The 21574-nt window shown below is 32.9% G+C and overlaps 1 protein-coding gene across 7 annotated transcripts in view; it reads right to left on the bottom strand.

Annotated features, from left to right (window-relative positions):
- Pgant9 (polypeptide N-acetylgalactosaminyltransferase 9) overlaps nucleotides 1–21574 on the bottom strand; it is a 324242-nt gene that overhangs the window by 70885 nt on the left and 231783 nt on the right. For 6 of the 7 annotated variants that reach the window (XM_086914110.1, XM_086914104.1, XM_086914108.1 and 3 more), the window contains 2 exons: nucleotides 6867–7584; nucleotides 4854–5052 (listed from right to left, as the gene is read on the bottom strand). In XM_086914110.1, the coding sequence (XP_086770236.1) occupies nucleotides 4854–5052; nucleotides 6867–7116 (449 nt within the window). In that variant the 5' untranslated portion in view covers nucleotides 7117–7584. The remainder of the gene's footprint in view (nucleotides 1–4853; nucleotides 5053–6866; nucleotides 7585–21574) is intronic. The other variant, XM_086914109.1, reaches the window with a different exon arrangement.

Below are 21574 nucleotides of genomic sequence, written 5' to 3'. Positions count from 1 at the left end.
TCGTGACGATTTATTCGGTCTTTTTTCTTTGCCGGAAAATTTTATGTTTCTCTCTGGAACACAATCACTGTTCACTTGGCACAATGTAATTGAAAATTAAAAAAAAAAGAAAGAAAAGAAAAAAATGAAGAAAGTCGAGCGAAAACTCGACAAGAAGATGGAACGACCGTTACGAAAATTTGTAATTTTCCAGACGAACTCGCGTCTGCTCTACACCGCATCGAAACGTATACTGAATTTCAAAACAGACGCGACCGTGAAACGAGATTGCATAGATGTCACGTAATTAACTAAGATACGTTGTTTCGCAGTTTTACCGTTGTGTGTTTGTTTTTCATTTTGATTCGGCGCCGAATTTCTCCGATTCTTTTTCGGGAAAACAGTTTCGTAGAAATATTGTTGACAGGGATTTGTGCGTACGACGTTTGTAATGGAAATTTTGAGACTGTCGTTTTATGTTCTCTGCCACGATGATTCTTTGATTTGTTGATTAATTATTCATGAAATTATGTCATTGAATTTTTTTATTGAAACGTGAAAATTTATTAAATTTTTGAAGTTAATTTGAAATTAATTTCAAATTGCAATCATTAGTAGAAATGAACAAGAAATTATGTTTTTAATTAAAAATTTATTATTTGGTACTCGATAAAAATGTTTTTTCAAGTATTTATTTTCTCGATTAAATAGAAAGTTCGAATTTAGGTAAATAGGGATGAAGAATTGCTCGTATCGATTTTATTTTGTCGCAGTACATTTCGTTTACACTTTTCACCTCATTTTATTTCCGTTACATAATTGAGAAGGAATTCCTTGAGAAGGAATGATTAAACACAATGACGAATCGTCGGGGAATCGTCTTTGAGTCGTGAAATCAATTAAACGAGATCTGTTACAGATAAACTTTCTCTTCCTCCATTTAATGAATATGTCGGAAATCAGATGATTGAATATTCACGAATCACAGGACCGTGAAAACGGAAGCTTTTGAGGTAAATTTACTGATTAATACAGGTCAAAGTTGAATACATTTCATGGAAAAGTAACTGTAAAGAAGTGTTTTACTTTTTGCATGATTATTTAAGAATTTCTAAATCATTCCACCAAGCGTTCATACTTTTAAAATTTCTTCTCTTTATAATTTAAATTTTCAATAACAAAATAATAAGCTTAACTTCCTAAGCTTCAAATTTAATTGGAAACATTAAATGTTTCCCTTTTCACAAAAATTTGATTTATTATAAATTTATTCATCGCAATTTCTGAACCTTCGAATTCAACTGTCAAATTCTCAAATTTTCAATTCTTCAAATATCATCCAATTCAACAACCATCATCACCTTGCATTCTTTAATTCCAACAAACATCCTCCAATCATCCCGTTTACCATCCTTCCCAAAAGTCTCTCCACCACTTCCCAAAACTCCACTCGAATAAAATCGTCCTCCATCTCGGCCTCTAATCGACCCAAAACCATTAGCCTCGATCCTCGATCGGTCCCATTTAACGCGACACGTAAATCAAGGCCACCTGTTCGCAAGGCCACTCGCGCGCGCCGTTCAACCCTCTTTAAACCGCGTTTAGCGTAGCTTGAAGCCCACGTTGAAGCCAATGGACGTCCACGAACTTTGGCCAGCTGTCCTGATAATGTCGGTTAATATCATGTAAATTGTAATTAATATTCATGGGGTTAATTCGCCGCCTGCGCGCAAGCGGGCAAAGACTTTTACCCGGGAATTTACGATCGCCGGTGAACATATTTCGGGGCCCGCAGGTTGCTGATCGTCGCTCGGATAAAGGCTGGCCAGTCCTTGCTTTGCAAAATAAATCGTCCGGGGGTGGAGATTTATCGCGGAATTATGAAGAACGATCCTCGACGACGTTGGCGCGGATCCACCTCGACGGCGATAAATCGCGTTTTTGATGTTTCGTCGAAGCTGTATCTCGATATAGGGCGTTCCATCGGGTCGGCCTGTTCGTTGCATCGGATCTCACGTGCCGAGCGGACGCTTCCTGTTTATCGATCGACGCCTCGATATCCGCCCGAGATAAACACACTTTTGTGGTGTGGCGTGATTTTTTTTCCTTTTCTTTTTTCTTCTGGATATGGAATGTTTATTTATTAATTATTTTTCGAAAGAAGGGGGAGAATAGGTTTTTTTTGTACAATTGTGATTAGGTTTGAGGATTTTTTCAGATGATGATGTACGGTTAAGAATGCTTTTGATGATTATTCTTGCAGGAGTTGTAGTTATGCAGTTGTGGAATATCGATTATACTTTTAAAATATATATTATGTTTTTTGTTTGAGTTTGGGAAAGATACTGATAATAAAGGGAATTATATATTTATTATCATATGTATTAATATGTTATCGTTTTTATCGTTCTTGACGTTGTTTCATGAAAGAAATAATATATTTCGTGTGTACGAAAATTTATTATCAAATATTCCGTTCGTAATTTTCAAGGGAATAATTCATCAGATATTTTTTGGTAAAATAATACTGATATTAACTTTTGACAACCGGTATTTCGTATTGTGATACCGATATTCATAATTGTATTATGCTTTTATCATTTTTAATTTTGATTTATAAGAAAGATTGCATATTTCATACGTATGAAATGAAAATTCAAATATATTTTACAATTCTTTAGGAAGTGAATCGTACGCTTTTTTAATTGTAACGTAATACCGAGAAAAATTAGCTTTTGAAATGTTCTCTGTGTTATAATATCGGTAGCTATAATATTTCTCGTAATATAATTCTGTTCTATCGTTTGTAAAATTTAATCCTTGAAAATGATCACATATTTCATTTTTATACAGATTAAAATATTTCGTAATTTCTAATTCTTTAAAGTGGATTTTACTTTCAACCTTAATCGTAACGTAATATATTACATAATTAAAATGTATTTAAATTACGTAAGTATATTATCTTGAAAATTTTTAACGTAGATTTCTCCATTAATACATTTAAAATTTTACTTTATCTCCACTGTAAAATTATCTATATTTAAAAAATTCATCGATTAATTAATTTATCTCTGTGATAAAATAAATTTTAATCATTCAAGTAGATTTAAAATGCACGAAAACAACCATTTTCGATATTTCTGATAAAAATTCCACAAATTACTTTACAAATTGATCATCGAATTTCAAATCATGATCAACTTCCAAATTTCACAAATCGTATATTTTCGTTTCGATCTCATTCCACAATTCACATTTTCCATGTTCTGAATGAATCACTAATTTAGAAATTGAGAATAATGTCCCAATTAGTACTCGAAACGTAATGGAGACGTAATCTTCCTCTCTTTTTCTCTCCTTTTCTACAAGTACAACATCGAAACGAGAATAAGACACGACACGAACACGTAGTATATTTTCCTTTTATCACGTTATCCGACCCCGGGAAAACCTTCGAGGCTCCTTTTCGTATTTCATTCGGACCGTGCACATTCCCTCTGTGGATGAGGGAGAACTTTGTACGACAATGAAATACGACTACTTGCTGTATCTTTGTGCCAAATGTACGGAAGGATAATTTGATTAAACAATAACAAAGGAACGAGTTCAATCTCGCAATATTCGTCCGCGGTAAATTATGTGTTTTTCGATGTCTACGAATTTCTGTGGGGGCTCCCTTTGGGGATAATTTTAAGGCTCGTTGAATTATTAAAGAAACGAGGATGAGAGCAAGAAACAAGAGGATATTAGGCTCGTTTCGTACGTGCAGAATTCAATAATTAATTCCAACTGATTATTTCCTTTTCGTTTCGAAAATAATTTTATCTCATCCAATTAGAATCGAACAGAAAAATAAATGCGAATTTATATGTTATATCTACACCGTACACCGTATCAATGATTTTGTTTAATTGATCTAGGATTAAATAGCGAAAGAATATAATTTTTACATATTTACAAAAATGTTGATACATTCATGAGACATCTTTAAAATATCGGTTCTAAAACAAATATAAAAATAATTGTTGAAGCTTATTTGTTAAGTTATAAGCAATTGAAGTTTGCCTTGGTTGAAATGAGACGAGGATAGAGACACGCGCGCCACACCGAGGCGGAGCGACGAACATAAAGTTGTCTCGTTCTATCTTTGTCTCTCTTCACCTAAAATGTAAACTTAAATCGCTCGTAATTCAATGAATAAGCTTTAAACAAAACTTTTGTGTTTGTTTTAATTTCTCAGAATCGATCTTCCAAATATCCAACGATAATTCTGTATCGATAATTCAATTCAAAGTTTGCAGTTGAATTATTTCATTGTTTAAATGTTAGATATGATTAATTATCATTTCAATATCTATCATACATATATACGAATAATACAAAAACAGATGCAAAAGATATTGTGACTTGATTTCCTTACAAATAAATTAATTAATAAAGATTATTAAAACTTTTCCAAGTCTATTAACACATAATACAACTAATTGAAATAAAATGTTATTGCTCAAATGTATTTACATTTTTATAGTACAAAGTTTATATACCATTACAGAATACGGTTTATAGTTGAAGTATTATATTTATAGGTTCATGAAATTTACAGAATAATTCCTTTTTTACGATGTACTCAACTCTGAACGATATAAACGTGGATTAAACCATTTTTAAAAGAACATTATGAAATATTAGGAAATTCATAAAATCAAGTTCTTCGTACTTAAATTTTATATACTTAAATTTTTCATGTTTTTATGTTATTTTATTCGATAAATTCGTAGTATTAAATTAAAAAAAAAAAGAATATACACGTAGAAAAGATAATGATTTAAAAATTATTGGGAGAAAAATCATGCAGAAAATTTTGGACTTACCATGGGTCACGAGGGTCGGGCAGTGTTCTATGAACAGAAATCAGATCGCTAACGTATTGATTGAACGCGTTGTTTAGCCATCCATCGTCGACAAGTTTTTTAGTTTCGGCAGTCAAATTCGTTGGCAAAATTACTGGCCTTCCCATCTCGCCAGGTGCGCTTGCATCTGCTTCGCGAGGAGCAACAAGCACACCAGCACCTAAAAAAAAAAAAAGGAAAGAAATACAAAAAAAAAAAAAAAAAAATTATCAGCAAAAATAACTTTATCTCTTATTAATGACAGAAACATATTTTTCTCTTTAAAAAAAAGCAATGTTTCTTGTAAAGATATACTAAATATTAAATAATTAGCACTAAAAATTTGAATATTATTTCATTAAAAAGAAATGATTTTATTATCATTATGTGTCTTTAAATGTACAAAATCACATTGAACATCAAGGATAACTTCTCTTGACTGATAAAAGGGCATCAATCTTTAATACCATAAATCTTAAGCTCTTGAAATGCTAAACTTCATATATCTTCACCAACTTCAACTGATATATCTCCCAAGTTTAAACTCATAAAAGAGTTACATGAACAACCCAGTGATTCATAACGTTCAATAATGAAGTTCCACTTAGTTCTGTCTTAAGAGAACTTATTAATAATACACGCGCCATTATAGAAAATTTAATGCTCGATAACTTCCACTTTCTAAATTTTAAACTTTCAAAAAAAAAAAAAAAAAGAAAGAGAACTTTCATCTGTCATTCCATAAAATTAATCGTAAGAAAAATTTCTTCAATATTCCACAAACATCCTTCAAACATTGTCAAACATTCAAACGATACTGATCTACTTCCAAATTATATTCCTTCAAAATTATTTTCCTTCTCCTCCCCTTTCTCTCTCCCAAAAAACCATAATGCCTCTCTATTTATTTCATTTGTTCTCGATCCGCTAACAAAATGATCCCAAACCGAATTTCTTTATCGCGAGGGCAATAAAGAGACGCGGCAAACGAAGGAAATACAAACGAGGGCGGAATGGATTGCAGAAACGACGGCGGAAAACGACGGAGGAAGACGACGCGAATTGAATTTTCACAATGTATCCACCCGGCCTCCTTTTCTAAGAGCCTTCCAGAACAAATTCGACTTTTATTTTTCGCGCGTCATATTGGCACCGAGGCATAGGTAAAGACGGCAGAGGAGGAGGGGAGGAGGAGGCGAGAGAGGTTTCCAGCAGGCATCTTGGCTTCGTCTAGGAAATAATTTTATCCCGGTCGAGCGAGGTGGGCCCCGGTGCGCGCGATGCGGCAATAAAGAGCACGACAAATTGCTTTAGAGCTGCGAACTTTGCCGCGGTGAAACTACCCTCGTGTATCAACCACCCCGCCCTCCCTTCGGCTCTCTTTCGAAATTCCTGTTGCAATCTTTTGTACATCGGCCGTTCTTTGTCCCCTTTGACGCCGAGAGAGTTGGAAAGATGCTGCTCTTTTCCCCCTCAATTTATGAGTCTAACTATAAGTTAACGATGAGGAGGATATCTCCTGTAAAAATATACGATATCTTTGAAGGATGAAGTTTGGAGATATGCAAAAATGTTGAAGCTTATTTTTGGAGATTGTTTGCATATGATGTGCAATTTCATTACGAAACTTCATAAGTCAGTGTAATATATCCAAGGAATATACGCGAAATATCTTGTCACGTAAAATGTGTTCAACCCTAAGATCCACATCTTGGCTTAATACAGCCAAGAAACATAAAACACCTCCACATCCCCTAGTTATTTCTTCAATAACTTGCAAAACTTCTTGCCCCCTCGATTCCCAAATCCTATTATATTATATAATTTTCATCCTACACATTGCACCTTCACGATTAATTTTTGAAATCAAACTTTCTCCCTAAAAATTCCTCCTACCTGAATCAAAATTTCTCACTCTCTCCACAATGCTAAGCGGCTCGAAGCAAAATTTCCAAAAAGGGGAGGAGCTCTTTGCATAAACAAACGATTAATTACCTTGCTCGGGTCCAGCTTGAATCACCTTTGGCTTTGGTTGCGCGTTGAACGGCGTCTCTTTTCTAAGAGGCGCGGCTGCGGGCACGAAACCGTTGGCCATTTGGGGCGCCGCGACGCCTGACGGCGCCAGCCCTTGAACAGCCGCGTTGGCACGGTCCTCCGTGTACAAGAGGAAGCACACGGTCGCCCAAACCGCGGTGGCCAGGATGGCCACCTTCAACCACAGGGATCTCCTCCTGGGGAAACCCATGCTTCACTCTGGATCCCGCTATGCGATCCGCCACCTGGTATCCACCCTTCGTTGTTCGAGCACGGTTCGATTTAACGATCGATTCTTAACCCCGGCTCGAGAGGTCGCGTTACCTCAGCAACATCCTTCCTTCTATTTGCTTCTCTCGGTTGATTTCTGATTGGACGCGGTGGATATGGAGGAGAGGCGGACCAAGGTTGATTCAATTGGTCGTCGGCCGTGAGGTGCAAGGTTTATGGACAGGTCTCTGGGTTAGGATAGGATGGGTTCAACAGTCTGGCCGATCACGCTTGATCGACGCCTGATATGCCTTGGCCGCGATTCGATCATCGTTGGGTCTTCATTGCGTTTCGATATGCTTCGTTTGATTGGTCGATTGATGTTTGGCGATGTTTATCGGGCAGAGATATGAATTGATATGTACGGGTGGTGAGATGGGCTTCCTCGGGTATCACCGCATGGTTTCACCTGAAGAATATAAAATAATGGTGATGAAACTTTTATTCTTACAATTATTTCATGAAAATGTAATATTTTTTAATGTATTATTAAAAAATAATATCGTTTCGAAAGTTGTAATAATAATGTGATAAATAATTGGAAGTTTAGTTTTTATGTAAGAATTTAATAAAGAAGGATTTGAAGTACGAAATAATACGACAATTTGAATATTTTTCTTATTCCGAGTGGAATAAGAACATATTGAGTCAGACAGAAGACAGTAATAGGATAAAAGATACATCTGACAAGTGAAATATTTTAACTTTAGAGAATGGAGTACGTGATTCGAAAGAAGGAATATTTTGTTCTACAAAAATTCCTTAGTTTCATTTCTTTCGTGGATTATCTATTAATATATCTTTTAGATAATTATGACAGCCTTTTGTTGTTCTCTATCTTCATTGTAACGTGAGAAACTTTAACGAGACATTCGATCATGCAATTGTTCGTATTCTCTTTTGGAAAATGAAAACAGTAATTAATAAATATTAGATAAATCTTAGAGAAAGTTCTTTAACTATTTCTATAATTATCGCAATACCACTTGACAATAAGAAGATTATTATTTATCTATAGAAATACAAATTTTCTTAATTATCAATCGAAAGAAATCGATAAAATTATCATTTATTCCAATTGATAATTAGAATTTGTTATTTCTCTTTAAAACAATAAAAATATTACGATCTCTACATTATTACTTTTTCTTATTCTCTACAAAATAATTTCCATTTAATTTAAACGATTGATCAAATTTCCACAATTCCAAGAACAATAATTAATTAATATTAAACTGTAAAATTTTGGTTCTGGTTCTAATTTCATCATCCACGAGTAACTCCAACAATGATCCGTTGTTAATATAACAAATTTCTCACGGAGGTTGATAAAGTGTCCTCGAAACAAGGTTTACGCAGTGGAGCACGATAAGAAGTACAAACTCGATTAATCAGTCGTCTCACGTCGCAACTTTTATTAATCCGGTTAAAATCTGGCTGATGAAGAAACTTGCTCCAACTTATTTAAACTGGTATTTTAATTAACGCAAAAAATCAGCGATTTTGTTGCTCTCGTATCTTGGCACCAAAGATTAGGATGGATTAGAAGGAGTTAATGGAACGACATGTTTTTGACGTGGAAGGGATGAATTTACGCGAAGGCGGTGAAACCAAGACACGCCACGAAATATTTACTGAAGACACATTTGCTATGCGATGCGTGAAGAGGGCATATACCTATAAATTAACTTACTCGAAGTAATTGAATAATACATCACCTGCCGGGATTCCATTAACCGAAAGTAAATCATCCGAAGGAATTTTCGTTTCCGGTTAAACTTTCGATCGTATTTTCGAAACAAAAGGATACACAAAAGTGTGTCGATCAGTTAACGAAGTTAATTAATCAACGAGAGTCACCGACAAATGGTGTCTAAAAAATTTTACGAAGCAGTTGAGATCGCGTTTGATCTGCTTTAGCTTCGAAATATTATTTAGAAGAAAAGAAAAATGTTTATTTAAAAAGAATTAGATGACAATTTATATTTTGCTTCTCGAATATTTATTTCACGTTCCATTTATTTCATTTATATTATTTTATATTATAACGATTCGATAATAAATTATTCAATATATACGTACAATTACTTTTTATCTCAAACTTACAACGCTTGACTATTCCATATTTAAATATTTTTCTAATTCAAGTTTCTATGCATTATTCAATTACTTTCTGTTACTCGGATATTCTTCGTTTTCCTCGCTTCCCGATTCAATTTTAAAGCATTCAATTACTTTTTTACCCAATCATCGAGATTAGAAATTATCGTAAACTATTTTTAGTCTCGTCACTTTTCATTTCGGCAATTCTATTATTCAACCATCCTCTAAATCAACAATCAACTTTGTTCAGTCGGTTTCTAACTCGATCGTTCAATATTTAATCGTTCTCCAGCGCAATCGTTCGTCACCCAATTATTCTCCAACGCAATTAGCAGAGCAACAACGAAATTATCATCCAATTTTCTCGGTAACTCAATTCCTTCCACAAATAGTTACTATTATCCACGTTTTGCCACTGCCGAATAAGTAAAACAAAGCTCGTACTCTCATCTCAACGGGGTCGAAACGATAATCTTCAATTGTTCCCATCGAATAGGAAGAATTCCTTATCTTTCGAGTTCTTATCGCCAAGTCGATCGATCGAACATTCCATTTGCAATTCCCTTTTTTTTTTTTCTTATTTAAACTTTCCTTCTCTTAAAATTCAAAATTCGTGTACACAGAACCACACGCGGAATTACAGGAATGTATATCAAATTCCACGAGTTAAACGACCTTCGAATCGCGTATTAAATTTCGTTATTAAGTTCGCTCTTTAAGCGAAATTTCTTATGTTAAACGACCTTGACGATCCGTTCCCAAGAATCGTTAACCAGAACGAATTACGGTAAAACTTTCGAGAACGCGTTTAACGCTCGTTATCGCGAGTTCAAGGCGAACGAACGGTTTCCAAATAAGCATGGGCACACGTTCTGGAACATGTTTGGCCGCGTGCCGTGTTCCGGCGAGCGAGATTCGACGTGGTAATGGTAGTAACATCGATTGAAAAAAAAAAAAAAAAAGGAAAGGAAGAGCGAAAGAGTAGCACGAACGCAATCTTCGCTCGTAATCGAGCATTAGAATGGCCACGTTTCGGAATTGGAAAACAAAAGATACGAGGTGCACGCGTATTCACAGCGCGAGCGTCGTGTACCGTTACGATCTATCGATGCGGTCTGCTGCATTCTGAAAATTTCTATGCCTCCGAAACATGCGAATAATCTTTCGTGAACGAGCGTGTCATTCGAACGCAATTTGGCGCAATTAATTTATTTATTTTTTTCTTAACATGTCGTTTGAAATGATAAATAAATAAGAGAAATGTGTTTGTGGAATTATGGGAGAAGAAAATTATTATATTATTATACAAATAAAATGTTAAATGTATCGTTCAAGACTCGAAAATTTATTTAAAAATATAATTAATTATTAATCAAAGTAATTCGTCGTTTAGTAGTAAATAACTGAAGATAATTAAGATAGTTAATTGGCCACGTTTCGTGTTAGTGTAAAACGTATATATATATCTATAGAAATCTATACAAATTTTTGAAAAATGTATATTTTTCGAATCTTTCGAATTTCAACTTCTCTATAATCTTATGTCAGGAAAATGTATATATATATATCTGCTAATAAATCTATATAAATTTTTGATAAATGTACACTTTTCGAATCCTTCGAATTTCAACTTCTCTATAATTCTCGAAAAATAATGACTGATCGACTCATCGATATCCATTCTGGCGCTACGACAAACAAGATGTATATTCTCACCATCTAAACGAAATTCAATATGGAGGCGTGCGAGGAAGCCCGGAGCGATTCCATCTTGGCGAAACGAAATTGTTTCATTCGACGGCTCGTTACGCGGATAATACGAGACTAGTGGCGGCAATGAGATTAAATCGTGCTTCATAGGACGGGAAGAGAGACGGGCAATTTTGTTGGCGTATATTTCAATTAAACAAGCCCGCGTGATCACACGACCGAATTACGAATTTCCTGCGAGGGCGCAATTCCAACACGCGCGCGCCGCGAGCGGATCCGCGCGAATCCCGGCGCGTAGATGGATACCGTGTCGAGTTAACGAGATTCTGAAAGTTTAAAGCGTATCAGCCATGCCCCCGCGCGCGCCACTCTCCCGGAATTTGCGCCGTTCGGAAATGGGATGATCATTCTTTCAAATCTCTCGGCGGGGTAATTTCGCGAGAGTGGTGACCTCTATTCGTTTGCCGGTAAATTTGTCGAATAATTATCTTATAAGTGGATCGTCTCGCGATAAATGTTAGATAGAAAGAGGGTTATTTCGTGAAGATGTTCGTGAAGATTTATTGTGACGTTATTTCTTTTTTTTTTATAAAATATAATATAAAATTATATTAAATAAGTTTCGATATATGTATATGAGTAAGATGTTAATATAGTCGAGAATATCTCTGGAGAATCGATTCGATGGAGATTAAAATAAATAAAATATAAGTCGTTAATGATGCAAAAATATCGATTCAAGTTTATTTATTAAATTATACGCGGTTTAAGTTCGTTTTAGACAAAGGGAGACGAAGATGGAATAACAACGCGAGCGCCGCGTAGTGGCAGTGCAACGAAGATAAAGCTATCTCACTTTATCTTAGTGTATTTATCTTCGTCTAAGGTAAACCTCAATTGCTTATAATGCTCACTCGTTAAATGTGAATCGATATCTTTGCACATCAATTTTTGCATTTGTTCTGACCTCCTAGAATCGAGACTTTTTAAATATATCTTTTTTTTTTTTTAATATGAATTTCTCGTTTCGATGATTTTTCAAATGAATGAATGAAAATTAATTATTAATGATATATTTGAATATTTTTTCCAAACTTGTCACAAGAAAATTTCTATAGTACCGTAATGAATAAAATATCGTATTTCACAAACAGGACATGTCGCGTGTCGAACATAATACAACATGCGACGTTTAATTAGAACGAGACTATAGAAAACCGTGTTCTGCCTACAACGGATCGTTCTAATCGATACGTGATTTAGCGTTCGCATGCGAAATATTAGAATACACGTGAACACACAGGAGAGCTCGACCTATATCGAACGTACGTGAGGTATAGGGAATACAATGTGCTTATATGTGATTTCACGTTACACGGCAAGAAGAAATAAATCCTCTTTAATCGGACATCGTATTATTGTTCAACGTTTGATGTCGTGAACGTGTTCGTAAATTCGTTTCGTAAATTATTTTTAGAGGTTAATTTGTGCCAATCTTTTAAAGATTAGATAAACATGTTTTCGAATTTTTTGACTTATGTATCATTTTTGTATTATCTTGTATTAATTATGTTATTCTAACTTTTAGATTTTTGAATAAAATATAAAATTATAAAATTGAATAATTTTAATTATTATTATTTGCAACAAATATTAATATCTAGGCTTCAAATTAATATTAAAAATTATTTAAGTAGATATTTTCAATACTTTATTACGGTTTTGTAAATTGTTTGTCTAATAAGAACATTTTCTATCTTTAATATTAAAGCTCCCTTTAATTAAAAAGTTAAGTGAATATATCAAAACTTGCTTTCATGTTTTAATTTGGTTTATTAAAAATATAAAAAAAAATGGAAAGGAAAAAAAGGAAAAAATTTCTAATAATAAAATTTCATCGTTCAATGTAAAATTATATTACATAATTAAAGAATACAGAATTAAAGAGAATAAACGTTCTATGAATGTAATAATATAAAATACTAAGCAAATATAAAGCAAATATTAGTCTAATACTATTAAACAAGTTGAAATGCAATATTATTCCATACATGAATATCTTTATGTGTTATTAATCCCCTCGTTACATATGTTATCGTTTACATTAAATATAATCTTTCTTCATTCGAAATATTCCTGACTATTTATTAAGAGTAAAATATTCGAATTAAATTCCTTCCGTGTCTTTAATGCAATAATATGAATTATTTTAAATAAATCAATCGAGATTGTTTAACCAGAAATATATAAAATATATAAAATGTAATTTATAAATCTTGAAGGATCTCGAAAGTGTATAACTATTAACCTCAAGAGTTGTAGCCAGTATATAATTAATATAAAAAGAAAAAGCAAATCAGTTCTGCAAGATCTTAGAGATTTTAGATTGAATTTAATTAATTGGTATGTAGTTACTATTGCATAATAATCATTCTATGCATGATTATGCAGAACAGTATACCTGATCGATTTCGATAACTCGAAACATTGTTATCAGAGTAACAATCTCTCTACATATTTCAAGGCTAGCAAAAACGAAACCAATAAAATTATTCTTCTAATTTTCTCTTGATCCACATCAACGTTTCTCGATCCATATTCGTTTTAAATTTTTAACGAACCAACGAGATTAAACCTACTTTAATTTTTTTCAAACTACTTATATCACCAAATCTCTCGAAACAAATTTGAACCGCGTCCAAATATTTTTATTCCTATAATAACGTGATAACTTCATCTACCAGTTTTTTAAAAATTTCATCATCATAAATATTCGACACGAATTAATGAATTTCGTCATTTCTAAATCTAAAACAAAACTCCAAGAAAAAAACAAATGAAAAAGAGAAAAACAGAGCTCATCTAACTACACGAAACCAAAGAATAAAATTTCCAATCCAAAACAAAATTCGTGGTTTCAAAAAAGATGCAAACATCCAATTTCACCGACTAAACCATGATCTCTCTCTCTCTCTCTCTTTTTTTCTCTCCATTTTGTTATTCGTAAACTCGTAACATGGTTGCACAATGGCGGCAGAGAAGAGAGGAGCGCGGTATCGGCGACACGAATCGCAAAATTGTCCGCGATAACCGGCTCTCGAGGGAAAAATCTCGCGACGCACGCAATCTCAAATTGTCTGAAATCGTCATCTGGTTATATCGTATCGAGCGAATCGTTGGCATTCGGGATGCTTGCGCGCGAGAGAGAAACATGCAATTGGAAGAAGACCTCGAAGTACTAAGCTTCGCGAGAAAGCTTGAGGGCTGCGACTTTATGCACGTGCACGTCCAAAGATGATTCTGAGGATTTGCGAAAAGGAAATACGCGAGACGTTCTCGATGACCGAGAACGTTCAAAGGATGAATATGTTTTTTGGATATTTGGAATACGATAGTTGGTAGTGATGGGTTTGACCGATGTTTTTGATTAAAAGATTATGGGAATTATTAAGGGAAATCGATGCGTTAATCGAATGTTAAAATTAGAAAATATCTCGAGAATCTTAAAATTAATTCTCGTTTGTAAAAATTTAACGAGAAAAGAAAGAGAAACTTGATGAGTTAATTAATTGTATATGTATTTGTGTAGATGTATTTCTAAACAAAATTGTAAGGTTTTAATAGAAGATTGTTCTATATAGATTCTAAAGTTTTCTAACGAAATGGGAATGATTAAAACCTAACGCCAAACCTTGATTTGAATAAGTGTAATGTAATGGAACTTGTGCGTGATGCAAGTCGCATAACTCTGTCATGTATCAAACGATGTTGGTTTATGTGAGATCTCGGTATTACCAGCTTTATGACAAGCGATATAAAACATGTAATATCAAATCATAACATTCATTAGTCTTAGTTGTTCATAAATACTTTTTTCTCACGCAGTAACTAATTTTATTTTTCATACTTAGGAGATATTGTTATATATATAATATATAATCAACGATATACCATAAAAATATAAATATATTGTTGTTAAATTAGAATTTTTTTAAAATTTGAAAATTTTAATCTTGATATTCTGATTTCTAAAAAATAAACTCTTTAATATAATTAATTAATACTTTTCTTTCGCAATTTTTCCATAAATATTTTTAATATAAAAAAAGATTTTCCACCTTTATATTCGTTTCACATTATTTATACAATAAATTATTTAACTCGTAAACAAAATCCATTTGCACGACACTTTGCACCCTTGAACATCATCAATTTCATAAAATTTAGAAAACGGCAGTTATTTCCACCCAGTCAAAAGAGAACAATTTCTATCCAATTACATCGATCGAAGATTTTTCACGGCTCGGCCATGCGGAAAACTCTCTTTCTCGGCCTTGAAAAGTGTCGTCGATAATAACAGCCACTAAAACCGAACGAACCACTTGGCCACGTAACGTTTCTGGCAGTCGTTCGTCCAACAGACACTTCTCCACCCTCGGGCAAACACGTGCAGCTACTCTAGACACGATGGTTTCCCTCCATTTTGCCGGAAAATGGAGGTGTCGTGGAGCCGGCAACGCGATGAGAAATCGTCCTGTTCGAATTGTTGGAAATATAATAATTCGGCGGCAATTGCTCGGACCTCGATGTCATTGCACGGCGAGTATATAACCGATACTTGATCGATTCTTTATAGATTTGAGTTCTATTGAAGAAATTTCGTACGGCCAAATAGGAACACGAATCCGTCTACGTGCGGATGCCTCGTTTATATTTCGTTATCGAGTTAAGTGAAATAAATTGATTTTGTGAGGTTTAAAGGATGTTTAAAGATGATCGAGAATCTTTGGAATTTTTGAAATCTGTTTTTTTTTTTTTTTTTTGACAAGTAAGATTTTAAAATCTCTCTGAATTTTTTGGATTTTCCTTTCCTTTTTAAATATTTTAGTTCGATTTAGTGTTGAATTAATTTCAAATAAATTCACAACGATAAATTTGAAGCGACGAATCATAAATATTAATCACTTTCGATTGCAACGAAACGAAATAATCTATTTATTTAATTATGGAGTTAATCGAAGTGAAATATGCATTATCATTTTATTGTAAGTTAATTTTAAACAATGGAATTACGATAATTTATACGTACGTGGAGATATGATCGAAATTAATTATTTCTAATGGAAGGTTGGCTATCCTGTTTTTGCTTGAAGCTAATCGTGTGTAAATTGAAATTTACGCTATTACGAACTGCGATATAGTTATTCATAGATTAATTTTCGCATAACTATTCGTTTATTTAATGTCTCCGTAGCGTCAAAATTCATATTACTTATTTCAAACGGATGTAATATTAAACACCATGTCTCATACAACCAACAAATTTATTTTAAAATTGTTAATTGTTTATTTGCAATATCGATCGCGCAACGTTATAAATGTTCACTTAACTTTTTTAAAAATTTAATACAGTATTTTATTCTTAGAAAATTTATGCCTAGACATTTTTAGTTCCCATTTCTCACGCCAGAGTACCAGAACCATGGAAACAGAGCGAAACCACTCTATCTTCGTCACATCACTTTCGCTCTCTTTGTCTCTGTCTCCGCTTTAATTTCAATCCCAATTCAAGCTTCAATAATTTATAACTTAAATGAGCTTCGATATTCAAGCTTCAGAATCATTATATACCAAAATTATTGTTGCGTTCGTTTTTAGAACCGACTTCCTTGACAAAATTTCATTTTCGCAATCTTATAAATAATCTTATAAATAATTAATAAAAATTCATCATTTTATATCTTACAGCGATGATCTTGTCATCGTATTTCCTTCGTCTCATCAACAAAGTAATCAGTCACACGATTCCTCCTCGATTCCTCGACAATATCCACCCTTTCGTGCAGATCAATTGACAAACCATTCCCTCACGAACCACGACCTCGCCAACTGCGTCCAATCGATTCTTGTGTTAACCGCGTTTCTTCGTAAACACTGTAGAACCGCTTCTTTGTACGAGTGGGTCACGCGAAGAAAGAGATTTTTCTTTTTTCTTTTTTTTTTTTTTTTTCACCACTGAGCGTGAGATTACATTCTCGAAAGTTTGTATATATATTTTTCTTTCTTTCTTTCTTCTTTTGTTTATACCTTTTTGAACGTTTCACTTCTCTCCCTTTATTACCGCAGTCCCTTCCGTGTTTCGCCAAGCAACGTTGGCCACGCCCAGGATAACATCTCGGTCGCGTGTCCCTGTTTACTCGCCCCACACTTTCAACGGCGGGGCGGAGGATTTCCAACCCTTGTTAAAGCCAAACGGTGTAATGGACAGACACTTGGAGTTTCCATTTCGAAACGGTCCAATGCCCTGGCCAACATCGATATTTGGAGGAGTTACAAGAATGGGAAATGCGATGGAATTTACACGGGCTGTTGTCCGCTGAGGTGAGCAAACTGTGACAAGAAAGTGGTTCCGTTTGTAAATGTGTGTCCCATTGTGGAGACACTTTTTAATCTTTTCAAATTCTTGATACTTGACGAATTCGAATTTTCGCCTCGAGGCGAAATCTTTTTAGAATTTCGAATTAGGAATCATCGTGAACGATGTGTGAATTTATTTTATCTTTATCTCTGTTTTCGTATTTATTTTAATGTTTATTCGAAATGGATGTTTAAATTTAGACGCTTTTGACGCGATTTGAATTATTTTTATTGATTTTCGATTGAATTCGAAATATTCGAAAGTAGTAGTTTTTTTCTCCCTTTTTTTTTTTTTATTGAAAACGAAATTAAATAATCAAACATAATCCCGACAGTAAAAATTATTACAACAGAGGAGAGATACAAATACTGCGAAGAGACCGGGAGACGAGATTGCGCATTTTAGGTTCTGATGCAAATTACATGTGTCGTCGGAACGGCGCCAACCAAGTTATGGTTCACATTATAAATGTCGCCATGCCGGCGCCAGTAAAGTGCAAAGGATTATGGAGGAGAAAGTCGAGATGTGAATTTTCAGTATAATTGATTTTTTCTGAATACATTAATGTGTAAATATTATAATAACCTCTAAAACTGTTGATATATTAATGTATAATAAACAACAAATCAATTCGATTTTTGCAAACACGCAAAAATAAATTTTCAAAAAAAAAATTTCTCCTCTTTCTCTTTAAACTCTCTTCATCCTCTTCCAAATTAACTTCAAATTTTTCCAAAAAAAAAAAAAAAAAAAACTTCCACAAACATAGCCAACTCTCCCGAAAACGTTCCAATTCCAAGTTTCTTCAATTTCAAATCCTGGTGATGGAGAAACACGAGACGAAACACGCGGTGACAAGAACAAGCGGAGCCCCTAAGAAAATAAGCCGGGCTGGCTTCGACAGCGCGAAGACGTGAGGGAAAGAAGTGGGCGAGGAGGAAATACGGTTAAAGCAAGAGAATGGGAGGGAAAAGAATGGAAATCTGCATTGGACTCGAGTGTAAGGCAGATTGGAAAAACAATCGGGAACGGTTCGAGAGGGAAGCGCGTAAAGCGTGCAACGGCACTGAAAGTAGTCGCGTGAAGGATGAAAGTAAATCGAGGCTTTTCTTTCCTCTTCCCCTTTTTATTTTCCTTTCCCTTTCCAGAGGAAAAAAAGAGAGAGAGAAATGACAACTGGCACCTCTCTTTACTCGAGCCTTAAGCTTCCTCTTTGTGTCCTCTGTTTCTTCCGTTTCCTCCTTTCTTCTTCCCTAATTCGGGCAAAGTTCGCGAAACGAGGGTCAATATTGTTCTTTTTGGACGAGCGTTAAAAAGCCCTACCCTCCATCCCTCTCGATTCTCCAGGGTGGAGAAGACCACTCGTCGCTCCTCTTTGAAATAACGGAGTTAACGAGCGTGAATGTTTTTGGTGAGGATAGGTGGCGTTGGTCTGAATGTTATCGGAACAGGAATATTTATCTCGTCGACGACTTTTATTCGATTATTTGAGATTTTCTCTTGATCCGTGATTGGTTCTTTTTTTTTTTTTTTTTTGTTTGAGGAATTCTTCAACTATTTTTCAATGGTTCGACATTGTTTTCTTTTTCTCCCTTTTCCCTTTTGTTCATTTTTATATTCAATATAAAAATAAAAATGATATCATTTCAAATTTGAAGATATCGGTACGCACAATATCTATATGTGTTTTATAGACGTGTCACGTTCAGATTTTTTCGTTTTTTTCATTCAAACTCCACGTAGGCATTTACTTATTTCTTTCTCTTTTTTTTTTTTTTTTTTTTTACAGGAAATTTTATTCCTCTTTTTTCCATTGTTATGAATTTAAATTAAATTAAATTAAATAAAATTTAGAAAAGATTTTTAACCATTTTCAGGTTTAAAAAATTCTTTCACGAAAAATTTCAATGAAAAGGTTATTGTTATTTTTATCGCGTAGGTGTGAAGTTTTAAATTCTTGAAATTTGAAATTCTTTTTAACAGCATTCTTTTTAACATAGAATTAGATATTTTTGAAATATATGGTCTATTAATGTATAATATAAAAATTTTACGTTTATATTGAAATAAAAACAAGTAATAAGAGGCAGAATTTGAAAATAAAATTTGTTGTATTTGATAAAATCTTGAAATAAAATAACGAGACACACGGAGACTGAAAATATAAAATTTTGTCAATAATTAAAAGTTCGTTACAATGTGTATTTAAATCGTTGCAAAATTTTTAATTAAACCGATCCTTCTATATCAATACAGACGTTTTAAAAATTCGTTAAAAGTAGTTTCAAAACTTTCCAAATCGCGAAAAACCGATAATTAAACATTAGTAAAAAAAAAATTGTGTGTGATACTTTTTTGCTCGCGCTTTATGATTCATGGCGTGATTTATGGCAGTAAAGAAAAAAGGAGAAAGAGTGTAAAAAAAATATATGAAATTTCGTTTTGAAAATAAAAACTTGATTAATGAAGAGTTATTATATACCATTTGTTTCTATCGAAGTGTTCCAGTGTTTATGGTCTTTTAAGCTTTTGAAGAAAAAAAGGAGAAAAAAAATTGCAAAATTATATTATTTATTTATTTAATTCGCTTTCAATTCAGACTTTTTTTTATTAGAACATAGGAAATAGAATATATATTTATTTTTCGAATATTTAATAATAAATTTAAAGTATTTTTTCGTTAAATTATGTTTCAGAAAAAGTAAAAAAGATCGGATGATTATCGATATTTAATTTAGTTTTTTGTTATTGTAATATATAGGAATATTTTGGAATTATTTATCAGGAAGAGAAATTTTTAACTTTTTTAAATTTTTTAATTATTAAAATTAATGTTTCCATGATTCGTGTTGATAAGGATGCATTAAAAATTCATGAACAATATAGACTGTTATTTTTCTACTACGATATTCGTATTATGATGCAAACGACTTTATAAACTCATCGATGCATGATATTGCATCAATGATATCGAATCAATAGATACAAGTTTTATAAGATTGCAAAAAGAATCATAGATGATGTTAACGAACAGAAATTTCATAAACATATCCTATTTTTTATCTTTTATTTTGCTTTATCTTTTATTGTAATCTTTATAAACTTTTTTTATTATTAAAATTATAACATTACATATAAATAATGATTCTCAAATTTTTATATCTCAAATTCTCTCTCTATTTTGAATGTTTTTAAAATTATTTATTAATTCTTGTATACTTTCTTGGAATTATTAATAAAATCAATAATTTGATAATTACGAAGACAGAACTGAATCGAAAAAAAAAAAAATAAAAGAACATAGCTAGATTGAATAAAAATATTTGATATAACAAATAACAAATTATCTCATGATGGAATTAAAAATTAATTAATTTCAATAATTCAATATTTCTTTAAAAATATTCGTATATTCGGTATAAATATTGTAAATTTAATATCAATTTTATGACAATTATCATATGCATTTTTAATTTCCTCTTAAATATTTCATTTATCTGAATTCATATCTGTTTTAACAGGAAAAATAAAAATCAAACATCTTGCGACGCGTCACAAAATAAATGAATTTTCAGGAGCCCATAAAATTTACATGGAGCCCAAACACCTCGAATTATATTCTCAAAAAAAAAAAAATATATAAAACAAACGGTTTCCCTCGTTTTTGCATATTGAAATTTATTTACACGGCACGGTAAACTTTATTCGAACGATATGTAAATAGTAATATGCTCCTGTTTCTCTGGATTGCACGGAATAGGTTTTGTTCTCATTTATTTCGATTATTGCATTAAACAAATTTAATTCGCGTTAGGTAATCGATGTGCAATCTCCATTATGTTTTATCGATTTCGAGGAAAGGAGATCGTGCATCCATATAATACATTAAAGAGTAATAAAAATTGTGTGAAATGATTTAATTTTGAAAATTTTCTCTTGAGTCTTAAATCTGATATCTTTAATATGATTTATTATTTGTGATTTATTAGGATGAAATTATATTTGAGAGTTTTCGCGAAGTGATCTTAACAATATTTTTCATAGATAGATATTTTAAAATGACTCTTTAACAGCAATTTTTTACTCTTAATATTTACCGCGTTCATTTAATCTGAAATTTATGAATTTATTACTCTTAATGCGGTGAAAAATAATTCCTTTCATTTTA

This window comes from Apis florea, unplaced genomic scaffold (genome assembly GCF_048593485.1).
Source record: "Apis florea isolate Af1SG1 unplaced genomic scaffold, ASM4859348v1 contig_3585_pilon, whole genome shotgun sequence".
NCBI lineage: Eukaryota > Metazoa > Arthropoda > Insecta > Hymenoptera > Apidae > Apis > Apis florea.
This window is presented reverse-complemented; position numbering and strand designations above follow the sequence as displayed.